Raw genomic sequence first — 20425 nt, forward strand, 5'->3', positions numbered from 1 at the left:
ACGTCCAATTTGTCCTGCAGCGAAAACTGCTTTCTCTTCTTCTTGACACCATTGCTAGCTGCATTCATCGTTGGATCTCGCGCGAACACCGCCAAACCTTTGTTGTGAAGTTCTTGGTGAACTTTGTGGTGAAGCAGTTGGCACTCGACATGGTGATGATCATAGCTACTGCACTCGCGGTTTGTGTCACGTGAGAGTTGCGGCACTGTTAATTATAGCCAAATTCGTAATACTGATGTTCCTTGGTCATAAAGGGGAAAATGAACTATGTGCGTCATTCTGAAATATGCGCTGTATTGAAATTCATAGTTTTGAAATATTTTTACATTGAAAATATAGGCAATCTGGTGAGGATTTCAAAAATATTCGTAAATTTGAGAAATTTGTTAATATGGGGTTCATAGTAACGAGATTTGACTGTATTGCATCCCTCTTCATCCAGCTATGTTCCTTGGTAAAGAACTGCTTTTTGAGACCAAGAGCTGTCCTCGCTTTCTTGACCTACATGTTACTATAAGCCCATTAAATTCATAGCACATCCTCTATCCAGAGGATGCTGCTGTGATAATTGTTTAGTATAGCACATGCCTCCAGGCCTTTGTGTTTCAAGGACTCTGGTGAGGCATTAGTGCTCTAGCCAATGTTAGCATCTGACATATTTTGTATATCGCATCACTCTTTCGCAATGCATTTTAATGCTCATAGTACATGTCATTAGTTGTTGCCATAATCTTATTACACATAGATTTTACGCAATTTACGACGAACATTTTTAGGCCCCTTTACAGCCACATCACACCAACTTCATAGAACTTATCACTCATTAACTCATTAACATAGAACTCATTAACACTGGCATGGCACTCTTTGGCCACTAAGCACCACACATTCGTTAATTCATTCATTCTTTATTGGGGTGCCTGGTACACGAACGCAAAAGCTCCTCCACCAGGTGTCGCGTTGTAGTGGTGGTTAACAACCACAGTGGCACAATGCAAGTGAGGAACTAATTGTTTTAGGCGAACCTGTACCGAGCAAAACAAGTAACTCGTCAAAATTACAGCGGTGAGCACACTCTTCGATTGTTGAAATCTACTAGCGTTTGTGGAAATCTAGCGGTTGCTTAGTGGCTATGGTGTTGGGTTGCTAAGCATGAGGTCGCGGGATCGAACCCCAGCCACGGCGGCCACATTTCAATGGAGGCGAAATGCGAAAGCACCCGCGTACTTCAGTTTAAGTGCACGTTAAAGAACCCCAAGTGGTCCAAATTTCCAGAGTCCCCCACTACGGCGTGCCTCAAATCGGATCATGGTTTTGGCACATAAAACCTCATAATTTAATTTTTTCTAAATTTAAGATTATTGAAATCTGATCTGTCGATCATATGTATTGGCTATTTATACATAACTCATTGAACCTTCCAGCATAATCATTAATGCTTGTGTAAGCTCTAGAATGTACACAGTTTTCGTTGCGCATGCAATCTGATTACACAAGGCTCGGCAGCAAGATAAGCAACAGATAGAACCAGCGATAACATTCGAGAAACTTCGAGGCACGTCTTGGGCTGGGTGATAACTCTGGATATTTGTTAGCAGGTAAAAGGTGGTGGCTGGGAAAGGTAACTTTATATGGCAATATTTAATGGCAATCTCTGTATGTGGTCATGTTCTTCTCCCAGTTTTTGTAAATGTGTGTGCAAACATGTGAAGGATTGTGCTTTGCAATCGGGCACCATTAGTTGGGATCATTGTTAGAAGAGACAGTGCAGTTTCTGAAGTCAGTTTTGCTATGTGTTACACAGAAAAGTCAGCATACACGAGCTAAAAATATGCATTTACAGAAAAGCAGTGCCAGGAGACAGGATAAGATAGAAAGGAGCATGCAGATATCACTGCTTTTCTGTGATAATGAACCAACTAGCCTGCCAGTCAATTCATGCTGTAGGTGCAGTTGCATATACAGTTGATCCTGGATATATTGAACTTGAAGGGGAACACAAAATAGTTAATTACAGTCGAAACCCACGATAACGAAATCTCACAACGAAACATTTTCGTATCCCCGGTGAACACCCATAAGGTTCAATGCATTTCGAACCTCTCGGCAACGAAATGTCGCTGTACTGCAATCCAGCATCAACGAAATTTGCTGAAACGTAACTCTGCATATTACCTACTTGTGTAAGGCTAGCAGGCTCCAAAATTTACACAAGTGCGAGTATTTTGCACTAAAATTGCGTAAAATACCACTACATTACACTTGTGTGGGTGCCGCCTTTTTTTTTCACAAAAACAACCAGGTGCCAGAAGCAGTTAGTGCATTGGAAACACGTCATGGTCGCCATCATGTTTGTTGATCACCCGTTTGAAGTGGCACGCATGTTGCTACTGACATGTGATGAGTTTTTGCACACCTACTGTAGGCAAGATTGTAGATCATTGTTCGAAACCGCGTGTTCAGTTTGCGTTCCCCGCGGCTGATGATTCGGCAAAGCCTAGGCCAATCGCGTGAAGCAAAACTGAACACAAACTGAACGCTCGTTTCGAAGAACCGCCGATCGTGGCATTGCATTGCATAATGTGCGCCTCGGTGAGAAAAATGCAGAAAAAACAAGGAAATCCACGTCCCACCGACATGGAATTGTTTATGGCGCTTGTGATGGCGGTCGCAGCATATGGAATGTCATACATCGGGCCATGATTGAGCGATCGTCCAGCAATATGCATCCCTTGCTTCAAGAACGCTGGTTTTGGTGCTGGCCGCAGATTTGCACGAAAAGGCCGTTACCTCGATCTTTTGCCTTCGGGTACACGAGATATGATCACTTTTGTGCTTGGCACCGGACTGTGGGTGCCTACGCCCAACAGCGTGTGCTGGAGAAATGCTGCTGCATGCGCTGTTGCTCTGTGTCCGGTGCTGAGGTACGCAAAATCTCACAAAAGTGATTGCATCTCCAAAAGCAATTGACTGAGAGTACTGCGCTGCGGCAGTGCGGCCACTGCTGGTCGACGCATGCGGTGCACTTCGTACTGTCGGCAATGCAGTTCGATATCCTCGAGCAAAGCTTGCAAAGTAGGTTAACGTAATTTTGACACTAAAGTTTTGTTCTGCGATGCATTACTTATCTGTGCTGTCTCTTTTCGCAACAATGAAGTTCTCACGAAAGTGATTTTTTTATTGCCAATTTAATTATTGTGAGGTTCAACTATATATTGATAATCCGAATCATCTGCCTATCTGAAGCTTATCTGAAAACTGCACGTCTCGAACATTCTCCTGAGATGGTGAAAAGCAGTAATTTACTGATTTTTATCCAAGGCCACGCCAAAAGCATAAAAATTTAGCCTTTCATTTTTTTTCAGACAAATTTCGTGTCAATCACACTGCGGAATGCTCTTTGCTAAACTGATTGCTAAAAGCCAGCATCTCCTGGCAGCAAGACAGCAATGTGCCTTGCACACATGACAGTGCTTGTTTCATGTTTTTATTGAGAATAAGGTTGAAATGGACACCGTGTGAATTCAAACCGGCCTATATGCACCATGCCGTCATTTGAGCTCTGTGAATCACGCGTGAGTGTGCCCAGCCGCAAGTCTGTTACAACACGCTGTTTTAAAGGCTGATTGTTGTACATTGGCAACATGTCGACCAAGCATACGCTGCTAGATACGAAACACCCGAGTCCATTCCCACTGTGTCTGTGCAAGTACGAATGGAACGCATTCAGCACAAACCATGGGTCTGTCATTTGCACAGTGAGTCCTGGGTGCCACTTCATGATAGTCTTTACGTGAACAGTAGACGTGGCATGCAGTGTTGTTGTTAAATGCAAACTATAAGGTAAATATCTGTCCATGTGGTTGTTGGAATCTCATTAGTTTTGGCCGCTTGTAGAATGAATGCCGTTCGCCAAAACTCTACAAACCTGGCGGTGCACACATAGCCAGTTCAACATCTCAGGTCTGGAGTGACTCAGGATAGTGCCATCCACACTTCCTTGTAGAATGCATATGTTGGACCGGTTGACCTTTTGTGTTCAAGCAGCGTGGTGATCCTCTTTCCGTTAACGGCCACAGGTAGTATGCTTCACCGCATTACACAACTGTTAATAATGGGAAAATCGGACATCCATCCGTTTGTAGCAATTGCTACAAAGTAAACCCACACAGGTTCCTCGAAAGAAAAGCAACACAAGTTGAAGAAAAATTCATCCTGGTCTGAGACTCGAACTTGGGACCACCGCCTTTCCGGGGCAGCCGCTCTACCATCTGAGCCAACCAGGCGGCTAACAGATGGCAGGACGAAGTTTAATTTGTCGACAACATCAAGCGAAGGCAAGAGTTCAACATAATAGTTCTGCGGAAACCCGCAAGGTGGAGAGAAGTAATTAATAAAAGGAAAATCAGACACACAACTCATACACAAATCAGGCAACACACACCTGTGTGTTTAGATTAAGCTTACTAAAGGAAATTCGTCATAATAAAGCACAAATAACGCCCTTGCTGCGAGAGCTATCCGTACTTTGGGAGAAGCAACTTGCCCGTTTTTACTGCTACCCTTCAGATTTAATTTCTTTTTTGACAGAATCTGCCAAAACAATGCTGTTTTGTTGGAATAAGTACTTCTTATAAAGACCAAAGTGATCGTGTGACCAGTTAGAAGTGCACTGGCGGGGGGCACAGCGTTTGATATACTGTATGTGGCACTGAGCGAGAATTCGATAAACACATCTGTATTGAGTGAGTGGAGAGTGTCGTGGTAAAAAATGCGGTGACAAAACGCTCCGCAATGGCAGCAGCTCCAAACACCCCTGAGTGGTCGACAAAGATTATGTTGGCAGGTGGTGGCATGAGCTGTCAGATGAGGGAGGAAGAATGTCACCCAGTCAGGCATTGGCACGAAACCAAGGGTACGAGGCACCAACAGAGTCGAACACTGAGAGATCGTTCCGAGACACAGGGCTCGAAGATTGCTGGTTTCGAGGTCGGTGTTATCGGAGGCCAGACCCGAACTCAAGAGCCTCGAAAGAACCAGGTTAACCCCGGCTGTCCTTGGAGAGATCCTCCGAGTGTAGGGCTCGGCTATTCTTGCTGCATGTGCTACTTTCTGGTATTGAGCCACCTTGCGGAAAGCAGAGGTCACCTGAGGGTGACCAAAAGCCTGGAGCGATGCAGGTGAGAGGCGCTAGGCTGGAACCGGGAGCCAAGGACAGGCACCGCTCAGCAGTAGTGGTCACACTTAAACGGCCTTTGACTCGGACAGTCTTGGACTCTGACGTCCAGGGTTGGCTTTATCGTGCCTGTGCATCTCTCTTCTGCCACTGCCCGCCACACCACTTCCGCCATCATCGCAAGTGCCATTGCGTGCTGTCAACACTGCCAACTGAGTAACTAAGACATTTGATGACAGAGTTTCTTTTTCCTTGTTCTAGAATGACAGTGATTTGAACCTTCGGCCTACATTAACGCAGCTAGTGGTACTTTCCTTTTTCTGTGCTTTTTGTGTGCTCTTTGATATTCTTGTCTTTTTTTTTTCCTGATAATGAATATTAAGTTTGTTTTTGGGAAAGCGACCCGCCATGGTTGCTTAGCGACTATGGTGTTGGGCTGCTAAGCATGGAGGTCGCGGGATCGAATCCTCATTTAATCAAATACTGTAGAACCCCGATTATACAACTTTCTTGGGACTGTGAGAAAGAGTCGTAAAATGCAAGCTTCGTAAAATCCGAACATAGACCTGCCGTGGTTGCTCAGTGGCTATGGTGTTGGGCTGCTGAGCACGAGGTCGTGGGATCGAATCTTGGCCACGGCGGGCGCATTTCGATGGAGGCAAAATGCGAAAACACTCGTGTACTTAGGTGCACGTTAAAAAACCCGAGGTGGTCGAAATCTTTGGAGTGCCCCACTACGGTGTGTGCCTCATAGGATCGTGGTTTTGGCACGTAAAACTCCATAGTTTAATTTTTTAATTTAAGTTTTTTGGAAAGCAAAATAGCTTTGTCTTTCCTGAGCTTAGGCTCTGCCTCAGTTTAACAACTCGCATTCGAGGAACCTGTCATCACATCGTACAGTGGCACACTTATACATGGTATTTCCAACGGCATGTTGCGACGGTTCGATATAGACAATATTTTGGTATATCCAGGATCAATTGGCTGTTTTAGGTAAACAATTGACTTGGCCATGTTCATGCATTCGTATAGCTCTAGAACAGGTTTTTGTATTGCCATGTTTAGCTGCAGCATCTGCCCGTTTTGTACAGAATAAGTCAGAAGTATGTGTCATACTCAATGGTTCCAGATGGAAAATATCAATCTAATTGAAACGAATAATATTGTTTGTTGCCATGAGAAAGGCAGGAGAAATTTGTTGCCTTAAAGAAAAGATGCAAAACATAGATGAAGATTATCGCTTGCGGATAAATAAGCCCCAAGAGGTGCTAACTTTTTCTTAGAGTGCAGCTGTGTGCTCGATCAGTAATTTAAGCTTAACCACTGTCATCACTCATCGTCGTATTTCTCTACATTCACTTTCTTAGGCAACATGCAGTGCATGTAGCCCTGAAGGCACTTCTGCTGCTTGGTTTCCTGAGGCTGTTGCTGGGCCGCTCAAAAGTGGTGCGGCAGCTGTTGCAGCTGGTGATGGGACTGCTGACGCAGCTGCTGTCTGTCATCCGCTTCAGCTCTTCCTAGGCACTGCATTTGGGGACGTGCCTGTTCTTTTTACAATGTTTGCTTTCAGAAAGCCACTGCTCTGTTCCATGCAGCCTTGACCTAGTATTCTTTAATAGTGACTGCTAGTAAGCACTTTTTTTTAACCCGTTCTTTGCCCCGGAATACCCACAAGCACTTGCTCATGCTGACCATGTGGGCCTTTCACTTTGGCTACTTCTCTTGGGAGTCTTTTGCTCTCATCAATGCTGCCTCTGATATTAGTTTTTGAGCCCACCCAAGAAATGCATTATAAAGAAGGTAGTGTCTACGTTGAAAGGCACAACTCACTTTCCTCCCAAGGTTACATATCTTGTGTATTTTGATGATGACTTTTAGTTTTTGCAATTTTTGCACATATCTGCGAATGCCTGCTTCTGTTCAAGTAAAAATCTCGAGGCTGTCTGGAACAAAGTCCGTGTCCATGCTTTAGAACTCCACCGTTATCATGTTCCTGTTTTTAAATGCTGTTGGTCTACATTGTGAAAATAACTTTGCATCCACAAAGGCACAAGAATAAGCAAAACATTTTATTATGCGGCATTTATACAAGGTATGCAAATGTATGTACCTTGTTGTATTGTGGAATTCTATTGGCTTAAAGAAGTTTTGATGTTTAATTTACATTGCAGATTGTACAAGCTTGCCTGCATGTGGTATCATTGGTTGAAATGTTTAGTTTAAGCTGTTGCATGTTAGGTCCGCTGGCAGTACTGAGCTAATGCATCAATTTACTCAACTTACGCACCTACTTGTGTGCATAAATTCTGTTCTTTGTTGTTGTTGCAAAAAGCAACAGCAAGCAAGCTGCCCAGAAAAAGGGTGTATTCTGCATACGGCTCTATAGTACCTTGACAACATTCTTTACACCCTGTGCATTGTTTATTTCGGGGTGGAGGCCTGACTGTGGTTTCAAAAGTGGTATCAGTCGTAAGAGAAGGTAACTTCAGTGATTAATGAAGCCCAGGTATTTAACAGCTTCTAGCGTTTATGACAAATCAGATGTATGCTTTTAGCTGCCCAACTTTTTTATCTGCATCACTTCTGTTTACTTCTGCTTGCATTTACATACTTCAATGGTAGCAATAGCTGGAGCCCCAAAGGTCTCGACATCTATCACAAATGTGAAAAGAAGTATGTTTAATTTTGATGATGCGGGCAGCAATAGAAACATTATTCATGACTTCAACTTTTCTACAATAAATAAAAATGCAATATTTGCATGATTCTAACGCGCACCTTTTTGAATCAAATGTGCATTCAAATTTGCATGCACGTTACAACTGTAATCAATTCTACTCAAAATCAAAAACAAAAGCGATTCTTACTAAAGAGGAAAGCTCAGTGCAAGGTAGCTAGCCACACTGCCATTGAACGGAAGTTATCTTATGCCTTGGTTTGCAGTCGCCATATTCCAATTTGTTGTATGTGTGGCATTTCTAACGTATTAGGTAGACAGCAAAAAGGAGGTGTCGTTGGACGCCGATAGTGACTTGCCACTAAGACACAGCTGGGTGTTTGTCTGTGTGCCTTTGTATGTTCCATAAAGTTGTTTCAACATGGTGTGAGTTCACTCAGGTTTCGTTACTTGATGTGCACGGTAGAATTGGCACCAAGTTCCTGTAAAAATATATTCGGGCAGTAATATAACTGAACGTTACAATAAGGGGCATGGTAGAATCGTGCAAATATGGTAGTATACCGTCGTGAAACATCACTTGATCAGAGCATGCAGAAATAAAGAACTTTAACCCCTGCTATGTTGGTCAGATAAACTGCAGTAAGCCTCATTGGACTATCAGTTAGAGGGTGTCACACACACTCAGAAACTGCTTTAAAGTCGTTATTGTCATCAGGACAGTAATAAAAAGCATGACCCTAGGCAAGCCAGCTATGTCACCATGTTCTGCAGGTGACACCATTGCTGGGTGAAGTAATGGCCAGATGTCAAGCAATTCATGTGTGTTTTCTACTGTCAACTGGTTTTAGTGGACAACTAATACCAATTGGCCAGCCTAAGATTTTCTTCACAAGCAGAGCTGATAGTGGTGGTTCAGGCAAGTATTGTTTGTGATATAGGATATTGACATTGATGTTGAACATGGCTGAGACTGAGTACCAGAGGTTTAGTCATTTAATTGTGTAATGGCAGTAGGTAAGACAGTTTTAGCACCTTGTAACTAATTGTTATTTTACACCATATTTATGTAGCCTTTTGATGCAAGTTAGTGTGTCTGCTCATGGAGAGCACCAGTGTTGTAACCGTTACACTCAATCCAGCATAATTCTGTTTGGATGCGATAGCTTTTTTATGAGGTACTTTGAAACACTCGGAGTGAGTGGGGCATCCCACAGCATAGGGCAGAAATGTTTTTTATACGATGGAGCATGTGGTGGCTGCCTAACATGCTCCCATTTCTGTTTTTATTTTTCTAATTTTCAATCTAGATGCCTAGTGACAGCTCCAGCTGATATAGCATGAAAAGTTCTATTTCCCTCTATATAAACGTGAAGATGCTGGCCATCTTTCAGCATTGTCTTGCCTGCACAATTTTTTTTACGTGTATACTGAAAATCTGAATTCACATTTTATTAAGACCTTCTGTTGCCTTGCATTCAGGTTATTCTTTAACACTCTGTCATTTAAGGCTAAACCCTACGAGAGTGATTTTGTGCGCGACTGTGATGGCTTCGAGCGCCAAAACAAGCCATTGCTTGAACAGATCGCTTGATCTTGTCGCTCGATTGCTCAGTTCTGGAAATCTAGAATTCGTCGTTCCTCACCCGAAAGTGCTATGAGCGACTAGCCAATAGCGCGAAGCTGGAACGGGATGTACATCACTCAATTACTACCGGTTGTCACTTGGAACGAGTAAACGATTGAATTTTTGTACATGCAAGGATAAGAACCTACTGCAAGACCTTCAGAAATATATTATGCTGCTCTTTCACAGCAAAATACATGAAATAAATTAATAAAGCATGCGTCACACTAGTTTCAATGCATATTTGCTGCCCTCATATGGGCAACACTGGGAAAACGTCACCCAACATCGTTGCTTGCACGGGGTACAACTTGTAGGCGACGAGCGAATGCAACAACCATCTCCGTGGCATCGCTTGTCGCTGTCGTGTGCAAGATTGCTTGCATGGGGTTTATACGTTATCTAAAAAGTGAAGAGCAAAGAGCAAAACATTTTTTTTTTAAAAGCAAATTCTGGTAGCTATGGTGAAGTGGTGCGAAATATTGCTAGAAGAAAACGGCATAGTATGTATTGAGTGTCTGAATTTAGAAATCAAACATCAAAGGGGCATGCCTACTGGCTAAACTGCGATTACAATAGGCTGCACATAGGTGGACTAGTACAGAACTAACTGCACTTGTTAGAAATGAACAGTGCACAGGTGGCATCATTTTTCTGTCAAAATGCTAAACAAAGCCATCGAATATGCAAGCAAGATGATGAAGTCTCGTTTAATGTGTCAGTGCAACAACATACATGCGAGATCAAATTTGTATCTTTTTTTAGAAATGTCTGAGCTTTATGCGCTACATACTGTGCTGTACCAGCAGTCTACCCATTGGGCCCTTTGGGAGGATGTTTAAGTTCAGTGAAAGTTGGCTTGTTCTTCTCTTGCCTGCTTTTTGGAACTTGTGGTGTCAGGGATCTTTGTTTTCTAGGGGCATGGTGTCTGGAGTTTTTATTTTTTCTAAGGGTTCTTAACCAACAAAGAAGGATGCATGTTTTGCTGCAGATACTAGCAAAGCATTGCACATTTAATGCAGGTTTGTCACCAAAGTGAAAAGTGAAAGCAGGACGTTTAATGTACCTCATTTTTGCCCACCTTTTGGTTGCATTCATAGAGAAGCTTGTTACAAGCCCTCTTGTCTCCAAAGACATTTCGAGTCCGTAATGGCATTTCTTGACATTGGGCCCCTTAAAACATCTTGCAATTTTTTTTATATATTTTGTGTAGGTTCACTGTCATCACACAGTAAGCCTTTCCCTAAGTTTAGTTCTGGGTTGTTTGTTCAACTGGCTCTGCTGTAGCAGTTGCAGTAAAAAAAAAGAGGAAAAAAAACATGTATTCAGGTAACTGAAGACTTGTTTTAGGGAAACTGCTCTATTTAGTAAGTGCTTCTTCAAAATGTGTGCCTGCATTGCATTTCCTAGTTAAAAACTCATTGCATGATTCTTTCAGCCACTTGATTACATCTTTGTAAACAGATGCAATATAAACTGCCATTTGAATAGAACAAATACTGTCTTGCTATTTGTCAATGCAAAAATTTGGTACTGAAACAGAAACCTAAAGCGTTCTTTGTAAATGTACCATATTCTGTTGCTAGGCTATACTGCAGTTTTTATTCCTACTTGGCAACACAAAGCTGTTCCTGCATTCATCAGCAGCTATGTTGTTCCTCTTTTGCTTTTTTTTTTTTTACAGTTATGTGCTTTAATGAACTGCACAGTCAACTTTGCAGGTTTCTTTATTTTTAATTGCGCACATCTGTAAAATGCATGCATAGAGTTGCCATCACATCTGCATTAGTTGACAAACTGTGCAAGCACTAATCAACAGAAAATTTAATAAAGTACAAGATAAGCTCTTCTGTGACTGTATGTGATGAGCTGTCTTTTCTATGTGAAAAGTTTGTTGCAGCGACTTCTCTCTTTTGTGTGGCCTCTCTTCAATGTGCTATTGAGGTCACTGAGTTGCAACATGTGAGGTGTGGCTGGAGCATGCTCAGGGGCAAGCTAATGATCGCGCAAGCGAATGATCACACGCACAATGTACATTAGAGAAAAGTCTCATGTGTTTTGTCATTCTAAAGGTGGGTGTCAACCACATAGCGTTCTCCATCGCTCCCTGCTCCTCTTTCGAAAAAAAGTTTGCACCGTTTCTGGCCCTGCACTGCAAAATGGCATGCCACTGCTCCATTCCTACAAGTCCTTCACTGAGGGTGATGCAGACTTCTGATTTGTTTTCATTGAAATGAATAAGTAATGTGCATAAACATTGTATTAATGTGGTATGCAGCAGTATTCAGTTTGGCCACACTTTTTAAAAACATTCTCCTCCGAGGCACAGGAGCTGAGAGGCATTCCCACAAGGAACTCCTCTTTGCAGGAATTGCCGAAAGGTGTTTCTGACAGCGACTGCTTCTCTCGAAGGGCAGTGCATTTAGAAGGTCACTCGGCAGAGTTTAGGAAGAGCTTCAAGGCACGCAGAGAGGGTGATTGCGTCTTTGGAGTGACGGAGCCTTCTCCACTTTTGTTCGCACTGTTGCCACTCCCACTTCTTGCCAGAGTGCACTTCCTCTATGCCTCATGCGTTGCAGTGCAAACTGAATGCGGCAGCAGTATATATACTACGTTTTGAGAGCGTATTTGGTCGATGCAAAGTTCAGTTATGGTGGACTCTTAGGAATTGCAGTTTTTGTCTTGGTCCATTTTGCAGCTGTGCTGCTCACTGCAATGCCATACTGTGCTTCACAGAAAATAACTGATGCAATGACATACTAGTTTATGCTCCTGTTGCACACTTCAAATGTCAAGTGCATTTCTATTTTCTTGCTTGCTCTATTGAGATTTCTCGTGCATGTAGTCACTGTCGCAGTCAAGTGCACTGCAGGTTGTATGTGCTTGTGCACATCTTTATGAGCCATTGCTGACAATTTCATTGTGGCCATATTGTTATACAGAAACATAAGTGGCACTTGACATTGTTCTTTCGTAGTTTTTTTTCCCTGACTCACATTTTTCCATTTCAATTTGTGCATCAGTGTCACAATTTACACTCGTGTTTTAATTCTGGCCACACAGAGTGCAGAAGCGTTTTATTCTTTTTCTTGGTATCAGTGTTTGTTTGTGTACATGTGTGTGTGAACATGTGTATCTGTGTACCTGTTTGTGTGCACAAGCCACTTTCTGGCTATTGCATATTTTTTCTGCATATAGTCCCTTCCATTCTTTATGTAATGGTCAGGTGTAGGTGAAGGCTTGTTTCTTTAATGCCTTTATTATTATATTATTCCTATTGTTTTGATAGCAAGTAGCTACTAGCTGATATGCAACATTTCATGTTTTGCTGTTGTACACTAATGTGTGTGCATATAGAAAAAAGGAATGTGTGCAGTTGCTTGATTCTATAAATTGCAGGTCACAGTGGTTACAACACCTAGAGCAGTGTCTTATAGAAACCTTTCTTTTTATTGCAGTATTGCTGCCACTTTTGACAACTGAGATGATCACTAAGCTGTATTTTTAGAAGCAAGTGTTTCAAGCACTTTCAAGTGTTGGTTTTTCTGAACTTTGTCGCAAATTTTATGCTTTTGTGAGGCACTAGTTTTGCCTTAGTACTTCAGAGCAGTGCCTGCAAATCATAAGAAAAGGGAACGTTTTTGGAGAATCTTTTTTATCTTAATGATACAAAACTGTAAAGGCAAGCATGGTGAGGATTTCCTGTGCAAGGGATAAATACATATCACGATTTTGCTGCGGTTATAGTACTTTCTGCTCAGTCATTCTTTATTATAAAGGACTGGCTGTGTCAGACAGTACTCATATTTGTAGAACTACTGGTACCTGCCAGTGTATTTGGAGAAAACTATTTGCGTGACAGTAGAACAATTGCAGTAATGTAAACATAGCTTCAACAGCTGTGGAAAGCTGTACAATGAGCTATTCATAGTGTATTTTTTGGTCACTAATAAGTATGTCAATTACATTCTCTCTTAAAAATGCACTTGCAGTATGTTGATGCAGTTATACATTCCCAGGCAATTCAAAGTTTTTCATTCCTCTCAGTCTAATCAAAGCGTGCTGCCATATTTAGTAACTTTGCAGGTTAGGTAATCGGCATGCAAAGTTCCTTTTGCTTAACTGTACTTTTTCTTCTTAGTAGATAAGCTAGATAATTTCGTTGTTACAAGCAGAGCTTAGCTGCATGCATGGCCTGGAAATGCCAAAAGATAACACTTGGGGCAGTGGTGCTCACTAAGACAAGGTAAACAGAAGTTCTTCATCCTGCCATCTGCATGTTAGTGCATAAGGAATCTGTTCTCTGTCTCACTCAGCCTGGCATGAGAAATTTATTAATCTTTAAGGCTTGGTGCCGGCACAGCCTTTCAAAAAGCAAAGTGCACCACACGAAACAGTACACAAAACAATAGTTAGATTTTGTTAGGATTGAAGGCTTGCAGTGAATGTTAAAGAGGAGCAATCGAACTTGCAACCCAAAGTCCAGAGTTTCCATGTAGAAACTTGTCCAAGGCACCATGCAGGCAGTCCCTTTTGCTAAGCTTATTGATATTTTTGTATACGCAGTGGGCCAACTCTTCTGTTCATATATATGGCTTTTGAGGATTTTAAGCTGGGGCACACATTATCACACAAGGCACATTTGTCCTTTGGTATAAATGGCATAGTTGGAAGCTGTTACGGGATTTTGATGTTTGTATGCTATGGTGCCTATGGTGGCAGTAATATGGTGGAGGCTTGTTTAAAATTATATGCTCACTCTCGTGTTGTTTTTTGGTATTGGTATGCATTCTTGCTGTTGTGTGGACATAGTTCATTTGTTCAGCAGATAGTCAAACTACTAACACTTATAGCAAGTACAAGATATTAAACGCAACTTTTTTGTTCTTATTGCTGAAAACCTTCTGATAGTGGTTGCAGCCAAAACTGACTAGCACATTTATTTTTAACATTTACATGTGTAGTGTCTTTAGCGTCCATGTGGTGATTGATTTTGTTTCAATTGACATATTTTTCAATCTCACCAAGTGGCAGTATACTGTCCATTTCAGTAGAAAGCAATTTGGGCTGCTGTTTGTGTACACCGAGACATAAATACAAGGGAAAGGAATTATACAAAGGTCTTTGATGTCAATGGTTGATATGTCATGTACTGAAGACTGAATGTCAATAAAGAATTTTTCAAGTTAACAGCATGGCTGAGCTCTGACTGCAGTCCTTTCTGGTAATATGCAGACAGACATTGCGACTGTGGCTTTTCTTGTATAATTTGTTGGCTTGTGCAAATTTAAATGTATTTAAATCAATTATGTTGCCAGGTTAATAACTTTCTTCATAGGTCCAAACAAGGCATCTATTTACGGGAAGGTGGAGACTTCAAATAGTCAACAATGGTTGAACAAGTGACATCTCGGGCTGTATTCCAGTGGCTATGGCATTGTGCTGCTGAGGTCACAGGTTCGATCCTAGCTGCTACAGCTGCATTTGGTTGCAAAAGGGTCGCTTCGCGAACCTTTTTGCAATCTGATTATTTTCTCACGTTTGTTGTTACTACTAGGCGGAAATGTTGAGTGTAACACAGGCCCTACACTAGATGGCATAGCAGAACAGTTAAAGCTAATTGCAGGGGATATTCAAGAAATTAAAAAAGAAAAATATATAACAAACACTAGACTTCATGCAATTGACAAGAAACTTGAAAAGACAGCTGGCATTGAAAAACAGATCTCGGAGAACAATAAACGAATATCTAACTTAGAAAAAAGCCTAATGGTTATGGAAAATAAAGTAGAGGATCTGGAAAACCGGAGCTGTCGGTCCAACCTTGTCATATACGGCATTGAAGAACAACAAAAGGAATCAACAGACATGCTTCTTGAATTGGTAGAAAAGAAGATTTTAGATGGTATAATTCAGATAAAAACTAAGGGAATTGAAAGAATCCACCGCCTAGGTAAAAAGAAGCAAACTGATACTTCTAGACCTAGACCCATAATCCTTACACTACTCGACTGTCGAGACAAAGTTTGAATCCTCAAGCACTGCACGATGCTCAAGGGCTCAGGTTTCTCCATCAGTGAAGATTTTTCTCGTAATATTTGAGACATAAGAAGCTGTGAGATCGAACAAAAGAATAGTGGAATAGGCAGGAAAGGGTGTCGCTAGTCTACGATGAAGTGTGTATAAATGGTCAACTTTTTGTTTGGTATAGTGACCATGACGACTTAGTTGCAGTCCAAAAAAAAACCGAAGAAAAAGACTCCTTACAAAAGAGTCACTCGAAGTCAGCAGAAGTAACCCTATTGAATGTGAACGTGCGAAGTTTTGCAAATAAAATAAACTAATTCGAAGCTCTTGTTCTAGAAATTAAACCTAACATTATTGCCGTCACAGAAACATGCCTTCACTTGGATATCTAGGACCATGAAGTCTTGCCGCCGAAATATGTGATTATGCGCAGAGATAGGGGCACTGGAGGCGCGGGTGTCGTACTTTTCTTTAAGGAAACTATGATGCACCGTTTTACCAGATAACCCAGAAATTGAAGTGGTGTGGTGCAAACTACAGCTGCAGAAAGGCTACATATTTGTAGGAGCTATCTACAGACCGCCTAATGCTGAGACAAGCTATCTGGAACTTATGTATTATATGCACGATCACATGGCGGATGGCAAGATTATCATGGCTGGTGATCTTAACCTGCCTGAAATGGAATGGTCGTAAAAAAAAGTGCGAGGTGCAGCGAATGATGTCATATTGGATATGTTGTTCAACCTCAAGCAACTGGTATGTGTCCCCACGTGTATCCAGGGCAAATCCAGTTCTATTCTAGGCGTTGTTCTTGTTGGTGACCATTTCCTGAACGAACAGACATGCACCAAAATCTTTGGAAAGGGACAACTGGCTATGTTGGTCGGCGGGTGCTCAAGCTGCCCAAGGATAAGGGAGGACTCTGAATTCCCGACCTGCTCATCGTGGCTACTGCACTACACGTCAGGTGGACCCAGGTTGCTCTTAACTCAGACATGCTCCCGACTCGAAGCTTTAATTCCCTTTTTCTTAGCGCTTGACTCTGTTGGTTTTCACAATGCACATTTTCCCTCTGTGTGCCTCGCTCGGGTTCTTCATCTACCATTTATGTGGCGCTTGCCAATTCTCTAGTATGCCTCTGCAAGGTTCACCCCGGCATCTATGTAGTTTCAACTCCAATTCAAGAACTAGTCGATATCCTCACCCCAAGTCTCCCGCTGCATTGTCAAAGGTATGATCTGACCTTACACAGGCCAAGCTGGAAACTCGTTATGGTGAGCTTCCTTGATGCCAGGAGAGATATGCTCGTGCACCGCCTGGCGCGGGGCAGCCTTCCGGTGAGCTACAGATGATTCACGGCCATCTCGACACATGGGGTGTGCCCTTTTTGTGGTTGTCATGAAGATACAGCCCATATTTTTTCAGTGTTTGCTTTTCGAAGCTCTCCTTGAATGGATAGGTACTCTTTTTAGCCTCCCAGGTGTTCTATTTCAGACTGCCTAAGCAGGCGATCAACCAGATTGTGCTACTTCTTGTTGAGTGTGCATACCAAGTTGGTTAGCATGCTGTGATGCAGTTTTTGGGGGGCAGGTGCCGGGCTTTCACGAAGTGCTTGGAAAAGCAAGAAAGGAGGCCTGGTTCCATCTCACCCGGGCAAGGCATCAATTAGACAAGAAGTTTCTTGATGTGTGCGCTCGCCCTGCCATAATTTTTGATGAGTTAGGTGGAAAGCTCTCTATTAATAAAGTTATGATGTATGTGTCTAAGGTCGCTCGACTTGGCCATGTATACCAGTCGATTCATGTGTTTTTCAGGGTGTCTACCAACCGGGAAAACCGGGGATTCTCAGGAATATTGAGTAGTCTGGAAAAACTCAGGGAAAACTCAGGGAATTTGTCCCTCTATCAGGGAAAATTAGCTGTAATTTTATTGAAAGGTTCGAAAGTCGCGGTAAAGCTGGCTCGAGCAAGACAGGAATCGTAATGAATCGTCTTTGACGGCCTGTCGTCGGCTGGAGGAGTTGCCAGTGTACAGTCAACGACCGACTTTCCGGATTCCCGATAATTCGGACGGCTTCGCGGCACCACCACCACGTACACCATAGAGTCAATGTATCGGAACGTCTGAAATTTTGTACGCAAGAACTCTTCGCTGTCCGATTTTCCGGACGTTTTGCCATGACCACAGGTCCGAAACGGCATTAATAAAAGTCACCACTGCTGCCATTTTGATTACCTCGCCGCCTGAAACCGGCGCTCTCGCACGCAGATCCGCTGGCAGCCGTAGCCACCGCTGCGGCAACGCTAGGCCTAGCTGCTTCGACGTTAGCTATGAAGCTTCTTGTCGTTGGGTGCAGTGGTTTTTATTGAAAGAATTCGCTGTTTTCAGCAATGGCACTGAATCCGCCTTTGCGGTCCTCGCGATTGGCTTAGAAGCTTGGAAAGCACAATGCGATGCATAATGCCGGTTCCCGAAAGTCAGCTTCGCCTCCGTACAGGAATGTTACGTGGTGAAGCATACGCAAAAGTAATGCAGTGAAGCGTTACAAGCGTGGCAAGGGGCTATTGCCACGGGACACAGTATGTATTCCTTAATTATACACGCGTACACCCCGTATTTCCTGTCACAGCACGAGCACCGATATGCCTGATACGTGTACCGACAGGCCTTCAGAGCATTTTCGAATGTGCCTGTGTCGGCTTGAGCCCTTAAGGGCAGTAAATGACATGCATTTATTTTTTTTCAACTGGCCGATTTTTCGGACGTTTTCGCGGCCCATAAGGAGTTCGAAAACTAGGACGTGGACTGTGCAAATGACCAAGATGCTTCAAATGGTCCGTGGGGCGATCGAGTGACGGAAGGAGTACAAGAACAGAAAGGTCCTACGCATTGAGGAATGAACGGGAAAGGAAGCGTGCTGCCGTCGTTTTGAAGGAGCTTGAGCTCAAAAAACAGTGTTGGCTGATGCCGAGATGCAAGTGTCCCTCATCCAAACCAAAATAAACTCTTTGAAGCAGTGAAACACAACAATGAGGCGTCGTGCGCGGGCTGAGAGTATGTCAGGACAGTTGCGGTAGACTTACGAGCTGTTGAGAATGAATCTCAATTGTGACAAAGTTCAGACCTCATACCACTGAGCGTACTATCAGTTGATAGAAATAGCTCATATTCGAAAATATTTCCTTTAGTATGGATCTCCTTTTTATTCGTATTTGAGAATGTCCGACTCGATTTGCAATTTTTTTCGAAGACATTTTATTTGCTGTGCATTTTACTAACTCCTTCCTTCTATTCTCTTCTTGAATAACATGAACACTTCTCCTTAGTATTCAAATTGGATTAAGTAGTTTTTTTTTTTTTTTGATATGCTTACTAGAGAGTGAGCGCATCGGGCAATATGGTTTCAGCTGGTCTTGACATAAAACAGTTCTGCATCACTCAGGGAATTTCGCAGAGGCATTCAGGGAAAACCTGGAAAACTCAGGGAATTTAGAAATGTCAACTTGGTAGACACCCTGGTTTTTGTTTGTCTTAATGGAACCTAGAGTCAGAATTGGTCGTGGGGCACCCTCGTGCTGTCATGCTGCCCTGCGGACGGCTTTGGTGGTCTCCATAGTTGTTTGCCTTTTCTTTGTTATGGCAATGTGAGGGTATTTCGGGATCAAGTCCTGTAACTTCGACTTGGCTGTTTGTGTGGCGAGCGCAGTAGGTCAGTTCGCACTGATCCACAGTAGCCCCTTGCCGGGAAGGACCCTTGGCCCGAAACAATACCGCCCCACCTAATAAACCTAGGTAGGAGGTGGGTACAATGGGGTCACTGTAATAAATAATGCTGAGTTGATGAGTTCACGTAAGCTCTGGGACACTATACCTACAGGTACCTAATCCTCTTCCCATCTGACAACGGTGTGCAGTTCTACGAACGGGTTAAGCTGCTCGTGCTCATCTTTGTTAATTGCGTTAAGCCGTTCCAGGCCGCCCACGTTTTCTCAGCCTCGTTGGAATTGCTGCCGTAATGGAAGATGGCTGATCCGCCCACTGATTATCAGCAATACACGACGTTCCTGGTGAAAAGAAAGCACCCTGTATAGATTTGGAAATGAAGTGCTTCTAACTGACGAGGTGATCGCTGTGAATGTGCTTACATCGAATAGCGACATCGGCAGTGACGACAATGACGCAGTAGGGCAGGCTGTCTCAACGTTGATCTTGCAGGCTTTGCAGGTGATTCAGTTCCCTGGGGCTTCATTTTTGTGAGGGACCTTCTGCTGCATTACGTGGAGCACCTGGATGCCTTGGAGAAGGATGTTGGCAAGCATCGTGTAAAGCAAGCAAAGCTGGCGGACATGTGGTTTTCTCGTGCAAGGCAGTGAGAAGTACTTGGTGAGATGCTTTTGGCGATCTTGCCCCAGTGTTTCTTCTGGATTTCACAAGCCGAGAGGCTGCCGCAGCAACCTGCTCACGTTTTTTTAAAAGGCCCTGTTATATTGTAGTGCTAGACACACCTCAAGTTAGTGGTGGCGCTTTTCATGGCAGCAGCGATGGTACAAGGCAACCAGCGACGAGGATTGGGCAGTGGTGAATGAGCCAGCTCAAGTGTGCTATGTGTATCAAACTGCTAGTTGTTCCTGTTCAGCTTGGTGTCTTCATATCAACTGGCGACAAGGCTGGGATTATGACCACACAGCAAGTATGGCTAAACTGGAACCATTCACTGGACAAGGCAGCCAGGAATGGGAAGAGTACATGGAGCATTTGGAACAGTATTTTATTGCAAATGACATTGCAAAGACAAACGCAGAGCCGTGCTCTTGAGCGGCTGTGGGTGACCAACATACTCACTGCTGTGCGGGCTTCTGGCACCGGAAAGACTGTTGGAGGATTCCCTAACGAAAAGGTTGAAGTGCTATTGGTG

General features: G+C 43.1%; 1 protein-coding gene across 1 annotated transcript in view; it reads left to right on the forward strand.

Annotated features, from left to right (window-relative positions):
* Positions 1-14675, forward strand: part of LOC142578791 (fatty acyl-CoA reductase 1-like) — a 61090-nt gene extending 46415 nt beyond the window's left edge. Inside the window, exon 13 of the mRNA XM_075688367.1 lies at positions 6544-14675. Coding sequence (XP_075544482.1) covers positions 6544-6697 — 154 coding nt within the window. The 3' untranslated portion in view covers positions 6698-14675. The remainder of the gene's footprint in view (positions 1-6543) is intronic.
* Positions 14676-20425: the final 5750 nt, after the last annotated feature.

Source organism: Dermacentor variabilis, chromosome 4, assembly GCF_050947875.1.
Source record: "Dermacentor variabilis isolate Ectoservices chromosome 4, ASM5094787v1, whole genome shotgun sequence".
Classification (NCBI taxonomy): Eukaryota; Metazoa; Arthropoda; class Arachnida; order Ixodida; family Ixodidae; genus Dermacentor; species Dermacentor variabilis.